General features: G+C 38.2%; 1 protein-coding gene across 1 annotated transcript in view; it reads left to right on the forward strand.

The window, feature by feature from the left end:
• URB1 (URB1 ribosome biogenesis factor) overlaps nucleotides 1-13,836 on the forward strand; it is a 90,972-nt gene that overhangs the window by 21,798 nt on the left and 55,338 nt on the right. The window contains exons 14-15 of the mRNA XM_089512100.1: nucleotides 1,862-1,974; nucleotides 2,770-2,883. Of these exons, the coding sequence (XP_089368226.1) occupies nucleotides 1,862-1,974; nucleotides 2,770-2,883 (227 nt within the window). The remainder of the gene's footprint in view (nucleotides 1-1,861; nucleotides 1,975-2,769; nucleotides 2,884-13,836) is intronic.

Genomic DNA, 13,836 nt, shown 5'->3' on the forward strand with positions numbered 1-13,836 from the left:
GAGGGTGTCTTGCTGTGGCCACATCATGATGAGACATGACTTACTGGAAGATACTGTAAAAATGCTTTGTAAGGTAGAAGGCAGAAGGAAAAGAAGAAGGCCACATTCTAGATGGATAGACTCAATGGCTTCATCCACACTGCAGAAATAATCCAGTTTGACACCACTTTAACTGCCATGGGTCAATGTTGTGGAATTCTGGGAACTGTAGTTTTGTAGCATTAGAGCTCTCTGGCAAAAAGGGTAAATGTCTCACAAAACTGCATTTCCTAAAATTCCACAACATTGAGCTATGACAGTTAAAGAGCTATCAAACTGGATTATTTCTGCAGTGTGGATACAACCAAGATCTGAGCAACACTGTTGATAAGGTGACTTGGAGGTTTCTCATTCATAAGGTTGCCATAAGTCAAAGTCACCTTGAAGACTGTTAACAAAGACAAAAAACAAATCAAGCCTGAAGCCTAGAAGTCAAGATAACTGAGACTGCTCTGCTTAGCCATGTCAAAGTACTTGTTGACAGCAACAATAAAAATACATACATACATTGTTTTAAACATTCCACAATCCAATGATTTGGTTTGTTTGTTTGTTTTTAATTTTTCTGGAGCAGAAAAATTTCAGAAAAATATGAGATCTCCCTCTCCCCCCCCCCCCCCCCCCACACACACATTTTTCAGTTTTTTTCCTCCAGGTCTTCACATAGTTTTAAACTGTTTGGAGCTATCTATACTGTGGTAACCTCAGGAGTACACTACTAAGTATTAAAAGCAGAACTGCTTTAAAGATAGGCTGGAAAATAGATTTATGGTGGAGTACAAATGCACATTTGCTAACTAGAGCTCATCTACACTGCACAATTAAATCAGTTTGACACTGCTTTAGTGGTCATGGCTCAATGCTATGGAATTCCGGGATTTGCAGTTTTGTAAGGTATTTGGCCTCTATCAGAGAGCTCTGGTGCCACAATAAACTACAAATCCCAAGATTCCATAGGATGGAGTGATGGTGTGCCAAAGTGAATTAATTATACAGTGTGTCAGCAGCCTATTATTATTATTATTGTTATTATTATTATTACTTAATGTATTTATATAGAACAATAAATTTGCATGGCACTTTACAGGCATAATCAAAACAGCATATAACCTGCCAATGGTATACAATCTAAAAGTCATAACATATAAACTATACAAAATTAAACAAGTTATGCAGTTAAAATACAAGCTGTAAAAACAACTAATACATATAATCAAATATGGAATTATAAAACAATATTAAAATACAGTTCCAAATGCTTTATAGAACAAGAAATTCTTTAATTTGAATTTAAAACGAGCAAGAGAAAGGATAGGGCTCCTCATCCAGAACATACCTGATGCTGATACTTGTACTCCACTGCTTCCTAGTCCATTTCTGAACTCAGCTGAGAGTATTGGCCCTTGCTTTTAAGGGTCTACATGGTTTGGAAAAAGGATACTTGAAGGATAGTGTGGCCCTGCATCATTGTATCAAGCCCTTTCTCAGGTACCCTTTCTGTCCTGATAACTGGGGAGAGCCCCTTATTGGGTGTACTCCATTAATTTGGGAATGTTCTCCCCAGGAAAGACTACCAGGTATCTTTATGATGTTAAATGGAGACCTACTTAAAAATCAAATCCCAGGCTGTCTGATCTCATTGTGTGTTCCACTACTTTAAAAAAAAACAAGCCTTTCTTGATGTGTTATGTTCCTGAATATTAGTTGCTTCAGTATGTTGTTCTGTCTTTTGTGTTCTTTTGGAAACTACATAATTTCTTCTGGAATCAAATGAAAACAGAAATAGATGAAATAGAAAGTAATATTGTTTCCCAATCAATAGGTATTATCACTGAGAAAGGGCTGCGCCAGGAGATCCCTCCAGTTCTGCAACATAACATTCTCATGGTGGCTTTAGAACTGCCTGCAAATAAGTTTACCTGGTTCAAAATGCAGGTAGGTATCTTGTTTTAAGATCACCTGTGTGCTGTTCTCTTTGTTTTCCTACTATCCCTATGCATTTGCTTTGTCTTAACTGATTAGAAATAACAGTGATGAGTTTCCTGTACTGCACTATTCCTCTGATTTGGGAATTAGAACTGTAGCTGAAGGAGGGGTGTCTCTCCAGGATTCTCAGGGTGCCAGCACAGCCCACCTTATGATGTGTGATTTGCTCAAGGTTAACCAGTGGGTTTCAGTGACTGAGCAGGGATCCATACTCTGGTCTGCAAAATTTTAGTCCAATGATCAACTTCTGCACCATATTGGTTTTTGTTTCTACTTTAATTAACTATAGTTTACTGTATTGTCTGGGTGTAGAATTGTGGTTAACATGATCCATGATGTGACATTGGCTTGTTTGAAGTTAATAATGCAACAGATCCAAAATCTTCTAAACTCTTCCTCTTCAAAGCAAAAGAGAAATGCATGCGACAAAGGCTCAGTGCAGCTCATTCTTCCTCATCCACATCATACTAAATCAGGATAGCTGCTAGAAGCATTCTTCAGCACTGGATGTGTTGGCTAGGACTGCTGGGAATTGCAGTCCAACAGCATCTGAGGAGCCACATAATTCTCTCTGAACCAGGGGCTGTGAAAAAGGTGGCTTAAATTACACTTCAGTACAAGTTTTTCATTTTGTTCCTCAACCTGTTGAGTAGCTTAGTCTTCACTGTAGGTTGTAAACTACAGTGTTTTAGTCTGTTTGTCGAGAGACTTTGAACTGTAACCAGTAAAAATATGCTCTTTTAGGATGAAGCTGAGAAAGTTTGTGGTGAAAGATCAGTATTTTATTTACTGTTGAAAATGTTTGTAACAAGCAACCACTCACAACTGAAAGCATCCACGAAGAAATTGATTATTAAGGTGAGTTTTTTCATTGACCTATTTATCTAAATATGTTTGTATACACAGGGAAATTGTATTGGATTTAGGGTTAGAAAGAAAAATGAATGCTTCTTTTTGTACTGAAGAATACATCACTCACAGCCTGATTGCCCCGTTCTCAAGAAATGGGTTCAATTATGGCTTCTGTACTATCATGTTAATAGCTGTAGGCTGTGAATATCTCTATGGCTGCTCCCATACTGCAGAAATAATCCAGTTTGACACCATTTAACTTCCATGGCTCAATGCTATGAAATTAATAGAATCGTAGAGATGGACGAGACCACAAGGGCTGTCCAGTTCAACTTGCCACGCAGGAATGCACAGTAAAAACACCCCCAACAAATGGCCATCCAGCCTCTGTTTAAAGACCTCCAAAGAAAGAAACTCCATCACATTCTGAAGGAGCATGTTCCACTATTGAACAGCTTTACAATTCTGGGAATTATAATTTTGTGAGATATTTGGGTTTCTCTGGCGAGAGCTCTGGTATTAAAACAAACTACAATCCCCAGAATTCCATAGCATTGAGCCATAACAGTTAAAGTGGTGTCAACATGGATAATTTCTGCAGTGTGGATGCAGCCTATGCTGCAGTTATGGAAATCAAGCTTTGATTAAAATACATAGACTGATACTCCGTAGTGAGAGCTTTATGGATTTAAACTTTGGCGTGTTACAAACCACCATTTCGGACGTCCTCAGGACGTCCCAGTTTGAAAAAGGGGCGTCTCTTCTAGACGCCCCTATTCCTATTACGGACAGAGTCTGTAACAAATGGTGGTGGCCGTTCCACACGGCTACTGCCATTTTGACGTAGCGGATGCTCTGCGTCCGCACGTCGCGGCCTGGAAGTGATGCCGCGAGTGCGCGCTTTGGCACTTGCGGCATCTCTTCCGGGTTGCCGGAAGGAGCGCGACTTTGGCTGCTGCGACCCCTCTGCGCTGCAACCGGCAGCGGCCCGAGACCGCCCCTTTTGGGCGGTCTGTAATGGGCCTTTGTTCCTTGTGTATGATAGCTTACTGCTACCTGAGATTTTACTGTTGATAATGAATTCTGTTGCGGGGAAACGTGCAGTCTCTGTGAATATGGTTGTCAAGTTAACTGGAGTGCATGTCATTACTCTATTGAAAATACCTGGCATTGTTACACAGCTCCCTATGTGTTCTTCCTGGTTTCGATTTTCATCTTGCTCTTCAGTATAACATTGTAGTTTTTAGAACTTAGCTGTTACCTGCAGATAGAAAAGCACAATGGTGTCATACTGCTTCTGCATTGCTTTACTCATCTTTGCTCTGAGCAAATTAAAAAAGAAACAAGAAAGAAGCAAATTACCTTCGTACCCCAAAAGCTTTAGACAGTGAAAATCTGGCACATTGTGGAAGTCATACTTTTGAAATGATACAGACTAAGGCATATACTTTTATATCATTATAGAGCCAGCTAGGTTACTCAGATGGAAATTCCTTGAAGGCAGTTATGTAAGATTGCTTATAAATACATCTAGAAACATGCATGAAGTCTAGTTTATCTCTTTTCCTCAAGGAACTTGGCTACCTTTTTGGTTTTTAAGCTCCACTGGTTTAGAATACTATTGGTTTGGGATATGAAGCCTCTCTCCCTCCCTAGGCCAACCTTACACCTGCTTCAGTGTCATCCAATTGGTTTGGGGATTTTTCTTTCTTTCTTTCCAGTATTAAAAATAATTGGTGGTTGTGCTTTTTTAAAAAAAATATAAAGCAAGAATGTTCATGTCTGACCTCTAATATATTAAAATATGTTTACATAATATCTAACTTCAATGTAGCTCTTTATGAGAATATTGAAAGAAATATGAGAAACGTTTAAAAAAGATGCAAATGGTTATTTAATTATTAAAGAAACATTTAATAATTCTTTACTTTTTTTCCAGTGACACCAGAGTCATAAAACTACAGTTCCCAGAATCCCTTAGCATTGAGCCAGGGCAGTTAACGCAATGTCAAACTGGAGTATTTCTGCAAGTGTGTATGGGACCTAAGTTTTCCAGATGTTGTTAGACTGTAACTTGCAGCATTTCTCATGGCTAATTATGCAGGAAAGATCTGCTAGAGCTTGCATACCAATAACATATGGAAGACCACATGATTCCCATCCCTGATTTATTTCAATTGAACTTAAACTTGGGATTGTGTTGTGCTCTGGTTCATTACTATGGAATTCTGGCAATTGTAGTTTCGTGTGATGTTTAACCTTCTCTGCCATGGAACTCTGGTGCCACAATAAACTACAATTCCCAGGATTTCCTAACACTGAGCCAGTGTCACAAACTGGATAATTTCTGCAGTGTGGATTGGACCAATGTGAGTCCCGCCATTGAATTAAATGATATGTCACTTTTTTATGTTCTTAGGATTGTACCTTATATTGGGAGGCACAGAGAGGTGGGGTGGGAAGACTGAGAAAGCCATTGCTGTTCAGAAAGAAAACTGCCCTACGGAGTCTTGTGCGGCTTGGTACCTAACAGTGCAGCTATCTCTCCTGGAAGCAAAGACTCTATCTTTCCTGCATTGCCCTTGTGCCTGTGGCCATATCATACCTGCTGCTGTCACCACTGTTGTGCTGCCTCCACCAGCATACTCAAGCCAGTCTTGCCCTTTAAAAAAACAATAGGTCTGAGAAGATCAGAATCAGAGTTTGTCTCCATTTATACTAGGCATGCTTACCTGGAAGTAAGCCTCATCAAACTCAGTTGGATTTGTTTCTGGGTATTGTTGTTGTGTGCCTTCAAGTCATTTCCTAGTTACGTTGACCCAAATGTCATTTCACAGGGCTTTCTTGGCAAGACTTATTCAGAGGGGGGTTTGTGTTTGCTTTCCTCTGAGGCTGAGAGAGAGTGACTTACTCAAGTTTACCCAGTTGGTTTCCATAGCTGAGTGGGAATTCAAACCCTGGTCTCCAGAGTCAGAGTCCAGTGTGCAATCCCCACACCATGATGGCTCTAACAATTCTGTTATAAGTCTTTTGATCTTTTAACTTAATAGACAGAAACATCCAGCATGAGTTGGATGAAATGGAGACATTACAGGGGCTTTAAAAAATTGCCTTACTCTGATTTTTTTCTCCAAAGAAGACTGCTAATGCATCTATTTCTAGTAAGAATCAATCAATCAATACTGATATTCCCAACCAAGGGCTATAGCAGCCAGCACAGAATACAGTTGCTGATGTATTTAAAGAAAGACAATTACATAGAATACAGAAGCTGGCAATGCAAAATGAATGACCTAGTGTTTCTTCCAAATGATTGCTAGGCAAGATTAAACCTTTGCTTTGCTTTTACTGTTACAAGCAATGGTCTCTTCTTTGCATTTGTTTTTTTTTTTTCTTTTATTTATTTATTTGCTCAAGATTTAACAAAAATTCATGACCTCCAAAATATATTTGTACACAGATTTCCAGCGTCTTGAACTTATTCCTTTTTTTTTTCCCCTCCCCATACTTGAACTCCCCCTATCCCCCCCCCCTCTGCTATATACCATGCTTTCTTGAGCATTAAATTCTTATCAAGCAATGCTGAAAAAAAAATAACCCTCTTTTAACATTGTCTTTATCGATCTGTGTGATTTGACTATTATCCACGACTCTGTTCTCCATAAACATTTCCCTTCCAACCGGAGATATATACTTAATATACTGGAACTATATACATTACAATCCTGATTACATGTCCCATATATAATCTTTACACAAAAGTTTTATAATCAATAGCCATAGTCCGTATCCACAAACTTACTTATATTTACCTACAAACTCATACAGTTTTTTCCAATCATTTTCCCAATCTTGAGACCATCTATCACTTCTTAACAAAGTTAGTTTATCTAGCTGAGCCATACTTAGCCATTTTTCCAGCCATTCCTGCATTGTAGGGATATTCTTATCTTTCCATTTCCGGGCATAACATAATCTCGCTGCCGTATAAGCATATAATAGAATTTTCAAATATCTACGTTCTTGTTTTTCTACAATAATATTCAAAAGATAACTCTCTGGTTTAAATTTAATCTTAATTTGTAAAATCCTTTGTGTTAAATCATGGATTTCTTTCCAGAATTTATTAACTGATGGACATGTCCACCAAACATGATATAATGTAGCCTGCTTACTTTGACATTTCCAGCAATTACTGATGTTACTGCCTTGCATCTTAGCAATTTTATTAGGTGAATAATGCCAGCGATAAAGCATTTTGTAGAAATTCTCTTTAACGTCCATGCTATCAGTGAATTTTAAATCTTGTCCCCATGTTTTATGCCAGGTGTCAATGGGAATAGAGTATCCAAAATTTTGCGACCACTTCACACAGGCTTCCTTTATTATTTCCATTTCTGTTTCTCTTTTTAACAATAATTTATATATTTTAGCTATAGTTGCATCTTTTGAATACAGTAATATCTCATCTAATTCATTCTCTCCTTCCTCAATTCCATAAATTTTTAAATCAGATTTTAATCTCTCCACTAATTGATAAAAAGTAAACCAACTCATGTTATACCCTAGAGCTCTTAATTGTTCTAATGGTAACATTTGAGGATTATTTCCTTCCCATTCTAACAGAGCTTTATATCTGATTGTATTTTGGGCTTGTTCCCGCCCATAACCCCAAGCCTCTTGAGGCGAAGTCCAAATTGGTAATTTCTTATAGAATCTCTTTTTGATCTTTACCCATGTTACATAAAGTGCCTTCCTAATCACGTGATTAACAAAATCTTTGTGTTTTTCTTTTCTATCGTAACATAAATACCCATGCCATCCATATCTTATGTTAGTACCCTCTAGTTGTAACAAATCTTGGTCCTCAAAGTTAATCCAGTTCCTTACCCACTCTAAGACACATGCATAGTAATAAAGTTTTAAATCCGGGACGCCCAGTCCACCATTTTCTTTCAAATCTTTCATAATTATTCTCTTTATCCGAGGTTTCTTCTTTTTCCAAATAAACTCAAAAATTTTTTGTTCCCATTGTATAAAAGGCTTGTCATCTTTAATAATTGGTAAATTTTGGAAAAGAAACATAAATTGTGGGAGAATATTCATTTTAATTGAGGCTATCCTGCCGAAAAGAGACAGATTCAGATTTGTCCACCTTTCCAGATCTTTAGTAACTTTTTTCCACATACGTGTATAGTTATTTTCAAATAATTCAGAAGGTTTTTTTGATAGTATTATTCCCAAATATTCAACTTTGTTACTCAAATTTAATCCAAGTTGTTGTTGAAGGTTAATTTCTTCTTCAGCATTTAAATTTAAAGTCATTATCTGAGTTTTGTCTTTATTTATTTTGAGACCGGCAAATTTTCCAAATTCTTTAATTATATTCAAGATAATGTCAATATTTTCCCAGGGATTTTCTACTATCAGGGCCAGATCATCCGCGTATGCTAAAATTTTACATGAAGTGTTCTTTTTGTGGGATTCGTCTACTATGTTATCTCTTCTAAGCTGATTCAACAAAACTTCTAGTGATAAGATGAAAATCAAAGGAGAAAGGGGGCAGCCCTGTCTCGTACCTCTGTTAATTTTACAGTTTTCGGTCCTTTCTCCATTCACAAGGATTTGAGCTGACTGTGTGCTATATATCGCCTCAATCCAATTACAAAACTTAATTCCCATCTGAGTTGTTTTCATTACTGCTTTCATGTATTCCCAGTCTAACATGTCAAATGCCTTTTCTGCGTCTAGGAAGACGCATGCACATTTTTTTGAGGGGTTCTTATCATAATATTCTACCATATTGACTATGTATCTTATATTTCGTTTCATCTGTCTCTTGGGTAAGAAACCTGACTGTTCTTTTTTAATTTTCTGTTGTAAGATTTTTTTCAATCTGTTAGCTACAATTGCTGAAAAGATTTTGTAATCCTGATTAAGTAACGATATTGGACGGAAGTTTTGAGGATATTTAGATTCTTTTCCACTTTTGGGTATTATTGTAATGAATGCGTTGGTCCATGAATCCGGAATTCCACTAACCGCTATATCATTCATTAATTCCAACAAAGGTAAACACAACTCATCCTGTAGAATCTTATAATAGTCTGACGACAATCCATCCGGGCCAGGGGCTTTCCCCTTTTTCAGATCCTTAATAACTTCCACCATTTCACTCATCGTAATGTTATTATTCAGTAATTCTCTTTGTTCTTCTTCCAACCCCGGTAAACCAAATTTGTTTAGATAGATTTCTAATTCTTTTGAGAAGGTTTTCTTTTTTTCTTGTTCCCTATAAAGATTACTATAGTATTTTTCGAATAACTTTTTTATTTCCTTAGTTCTTGTTAATCGTTTGTCTTTATCGTATATCTCCAATATCATACTTTTTTCTCTCTTTTTCCGTAAACTATACGCCAACAATTTTCCACATCTATTTCCTGATTCGAAATATCTTTGCTTGACACTTCTTAATTTCCTTTCCAAGTCTTCTGTAATGATTAAGTTTAATTGCGTTTGCAGAACTTTTATTTCTGCCATTATAGCTTTCCTATTGTTTTCCCTCAATAGTTCCCGCTCCTTCTCCTTGATTTTTTGATTTATGGTCTCATACTTAAATTTCCATTTTTTTGACTGTTCTATACTTTTTTGGATGAAAAACCCGCGCATAACAGCCTTACTGGCATCCCAAACAGTTTTAAGTTTGACACCTTTGTTAAGATTTTCTTTAAAATAGAATTTCAAAGTTTCCTTTGCTTGCTTTACAACCTCAGGATTTTTAAGAAGGTTTTCATCTAACCTCCAAATTCTATCTTTTTTATCAGAACACCACTCAAGAGAAATTGGGTTATGGTCAGATATCTTTTTCGTTAGAATATTTGCTTCTTTAACATGTTTAAGTAAATCTTGAGATAACAAAATCATGTCAATTCTAGATAAAGATTTTTGGGATTCCGAATAATACGTAAACTGTTTGGCAGTATCATTTTGATGTCTCCAAATATCGACTAAATTTAAGGAATCCATTAGACAAAAAAAGGATTTAGGCAATTTGCCCTGTTTTTCTTTTATTTTCTTACCAACATGATCTCTATCCTTTAGGGGATTTATTACCCCATTCCAATCTCCCATCATAATATGGGTCTCATATTCCAAATTCAGGATTACTTCCATTAATTTTCCATAAAAGCTAGATTTATTATCTAAAGGAGCATATAAGCCAATTACCAATATTATCTTCCCATCATAAGTTATCTCTACTACAACATACCTCCCTTCTGGATCTGACAAGATTTCTTTAGCCGGGATTTTTGCAGAAACATATAAAGCCACCCCACTTTTCTTCTGTTTCTTTGCCGATATAAAAGCCTGGCCTAATTTTGGATGTAATAAATATTTTTTATCTTTAGATCTTATGTGTGTTTCTTGAATACAGCATATTTCCGCTCTTTCCTTTTCCAAAATATGAAATATTTGCTTTCGCTTATAAGGGGTGTTCATTCCCCGCACATTCCATGAAATGAGTTTCATATTGTTCTCGTCTTATTCTGGTTCGAACTCTACTTCTGTTTCTTCTTCTGGATTTATAAGATTTGAGGTTCCCGATGCGCCTAATATCTCTCCCACCCCGAGCTGGGATTTGTCTTTGTTCTTCTTCTTTTTTTCCTTCGGGTCCTCTTTTTGAAAGCCCAAATCATCTTTCTTGTGAACTTCCTCCAAAAATTTCTTTGCTTTATCGATTGTGTTAATTCTCCAGTTTTTTTCTTTCCAAAAAATCCATAAACCTTCTGTTGTGTCCCATCTATATCGTATGTTTTTTTCCTGCAAAATTTTAGTCAAGAAGAAATAATCCTTGCGCCTACGTAATATCACAGCTGGTATGTCTCGAAATATTTTAATCTCTGATTCTTCAATTTTTAATGTTTTCCCAAAACTTTCATTCACAACCTTGTCTCTAATTCTTTCTTTCAAAAAATAAACCACTATATCTCTTGGCAACTCCTTCTTTTTAGCTATATTTGAGCTGATTCTATAGATCTTATCCGTTTCAGCGTCCATATATTCAGTTGTTACTTCTACTATTTCTGCAAGAAATGGAAGGATTATTTCATAAAGATTTTCTCCACGACTTTCCTTTAAACCTCTTATTTTTAGACATTTTTTCCTCAAATTTGCCTCCTTAACTAAGTCCTGTTCAGCTTCCTCTTTCTGCTTCATTTCAATTTCCTTTGTCCTTTCCTCTAATGTTTCCGTTTTTTGTTTCAATACAGCAACATCCTTGTGAATCAGTTTTAAGTCGGTATTCATTGTTGTAATCGTTTCCTTTAATTCTTCTATTTCCTTCTTAAAGTCCGCCCTCATTTCATGTCTGGAGGTTTTCAACTCCTGTCTAAAGTTTTTTTCCATTCTTTCTATGGCTTCAAGTATTTTCTCATTAGATTCTGTTGGTTTTGATTCTATTGAGGGTCTTCTTGCTTGAGCTGTGGAGCTCCCTTGCTGTTGCTTTTGAGCTGTTAATCTGGTTACCACAGACATTTTCTATCTGACTTGTTAATTTTAGACTCCCAAAAATTGGATATCAGCTGTCTTCCTTTAGTCTCTCTTTCTCTCCCTTCTCAGCTGGTCTTCTCTGCTTGCCTTGGCTTTTCTCTGCTTTACTCTAGCCTCTTTTGCTCCTGCGTCCGTTGTCACTCCTTGGCCTCTCTCTCTCCCTTCTCAGCTGGTCTTCTCTACTTGCCTTGGCTTCTCTCTGCTTTACTCTAGCCTCTTTAAGTCCTGCGTCCGCTGTCACTCCTTGGCCTCTCTCTCTCTCTTCTCAGCTGATCTTCTCTGCTTGCCTTGGTTTTTCTCTGTTTTTACTCTAGCCTCTTTTGCTCCTGCGTCCGCTGTCACTCCTTGGCCTCTCTCTCTCTCCCTTCTCAGCTGATCTTCTCTGCTTGCCTTGGCTTTTCTCTGCTTTACTCTAATCTCTTTTGCTCCTGCGTCCGCTGTCACTCCTTGGCCTCTCTCTCTCCCTTCTCAACTGGTCTTCTCTGCTTGCCTTGGCTTTTCTCTGTTTTACTCTAGCCTCTTTTGCTCCTGCGTCCGCTGTCACTCCTTGGCCTCTCTCTCTCTCCCTTCTCAGCTGATCTTCTCTGCTTGCCTTGGCTTTTCTCTGTTTTACTCTAGCCTCCTTTGCTCCTGCGTCCGCTGTCACTCCTTGGCCTCTCTCTCTCCCTTCTCAGCTGGTCTTCTCTGCTTGCCTTGGCTTTTCTCTGCTTTACTCTAATCTCTTTTGCTCCTGCGTCCGCTGTCACTCCTTGGCCTCTCTCTCTCCCTTCTCAACTGGTCTTCTCTGCTTGCCTTGGCTTTTCTCTGTTTTACTCTAGCCTCTTTTGCTCCTGCGTCCGCTGTCACTCCTTGGCCTCTCTCTCTCTCCCTTCTCAGCTGATCTTCTCTGCTTGCCTTGGCTTTTCTCTGTTTTACTCTAGCCTCCTTTGCTCCTGCGTCCGCTGTCACTCCTTGGCCTCTCTCTCTCCCTTCTCAGCTGGTCTTCTCTGCTTGCCTTGGCTTTTCTCTACTTTACTCTCGCCTCTTTTGCTCCTGCGTCCGCTGTTACTCCTTGGCCTCTCTCTCTCTCCCTTTTCAGCTGGTCTTCTCTGCTTGCCTCGGCTTTCTTCTGCTTTCCTCCGGTCTCCTTGTCTCCTATTCTCACAGTCTCCCTTTGACTTCACTCTCTCCCTACTTGACTGATCTTCTCTGCTTAGCTTTTCTCTGCTTTCTGTTGTTGTTATTGTTGTTTAGTTTGTTCCACTAATTGGCTACGCCCACTCAACTATAAAAAGTCCCTCACAGACCCATACACGTTTTTTTTTTTTTTTATAACTGTCTCATGTCCATAGTACTCACCGACGTCTCGTCCCCCGTCCTCAATTCCGCCGCATTCTTTCTTTATTTTACGATACTACAGCTCTCGGATGTCTCGTCGCCTGTCCTCAATTCCGCCAAATTCTTTCTTTATTTAGAAAATACTACAACTCTCAGTCGTCTCGTCCCCCGTCCTCATTTCCGCCGCACTCTTTCTTTATTTTACGATACTACAGCTCTCGGTTGTCTCGTCCCCTGTCCTCAATTCCGCCGCATTCTTTCTTTATTTAAAAAGTACTACAGCTCTCGGTTGTCTCGTCCCCTGTCCTCAATTCCGCCGCATTCTTTCTTTATTTGAGAAGTACTACAACTCTCAGTCGTCTCGTCCCCTGCCCTTAATTCCGCCACACTCTTTCTATCTAAAAGACTCACTGGGCTTTAGCCCCTCTGTCGTCTCATCCACAGTCCTCAATTCTTCTGCTCTCTCTCTTTCTTTTTCTTTGTATTAATCTCCTTGGGTTTTAATTTTCCTTGGTATCTCTTCTTCTGTCCTCCCTTCTGCAGCGCTCTTTCCTTGGCTTAAATTCAATGGGGTTCTTTTATGTTAGAATTTCCCACATACTCAGCACCCCGACTCCTCATAGATAGTTTCTTTCTTTCCTGACACAGATGTTTATATTAAGTCCATTATTATTTAGGCTGCCAAAACTCTGAAAGATTCAATGTAGCCTTATGAAATCTTCTGATAAATTAACTTTCTTTCTTGTTTCTTATACAGCACCTCTCCTCTTCCACCCTTTAGCTGCTTCTAATTGAGGGCAGTTGTTAAGGTAGTCCAGGTGCTTCCAATTTTCCAATTCAGCTAGTGTTTCCAAACTAATTTATGAGTTTCTCTTCCATATAATACAGAGTTCTAATTAAATTTGAAATTAGAAATTAAATGTTTCTTATTATAGTAATTTCCAAAGTTGTATATATGTCCTTTTCCAACACGTTCCAATTATCCCAATCTTACCCGACTGTACTTCGGTGGAATTTCAGCTGTCCTCCAAACTCTCTCACCCCCAGACCATAGGGGAGTTGAGCTTAATTCTTTTATAAGTTTTGCCAATC

The sequence above is a fragment of the Sceloporus occidentalis genome, unplaced genomic scaffold, assembly GCF_023333645.1.
Source record: "Sceloporus occidentalis isolate IW3139 unplaced genomic scaffold, rSceOcc1.0.p SCAF_2, whole genome shotgun sequence".
Classification (NCBI taxonomy): domain Eukaryota; kingdom Metazoa; phylum Chordata; class Lepidosauria; order Squamata; family Phrynosomatidae; genus Sceloporus; species Sceloporus occidentalis.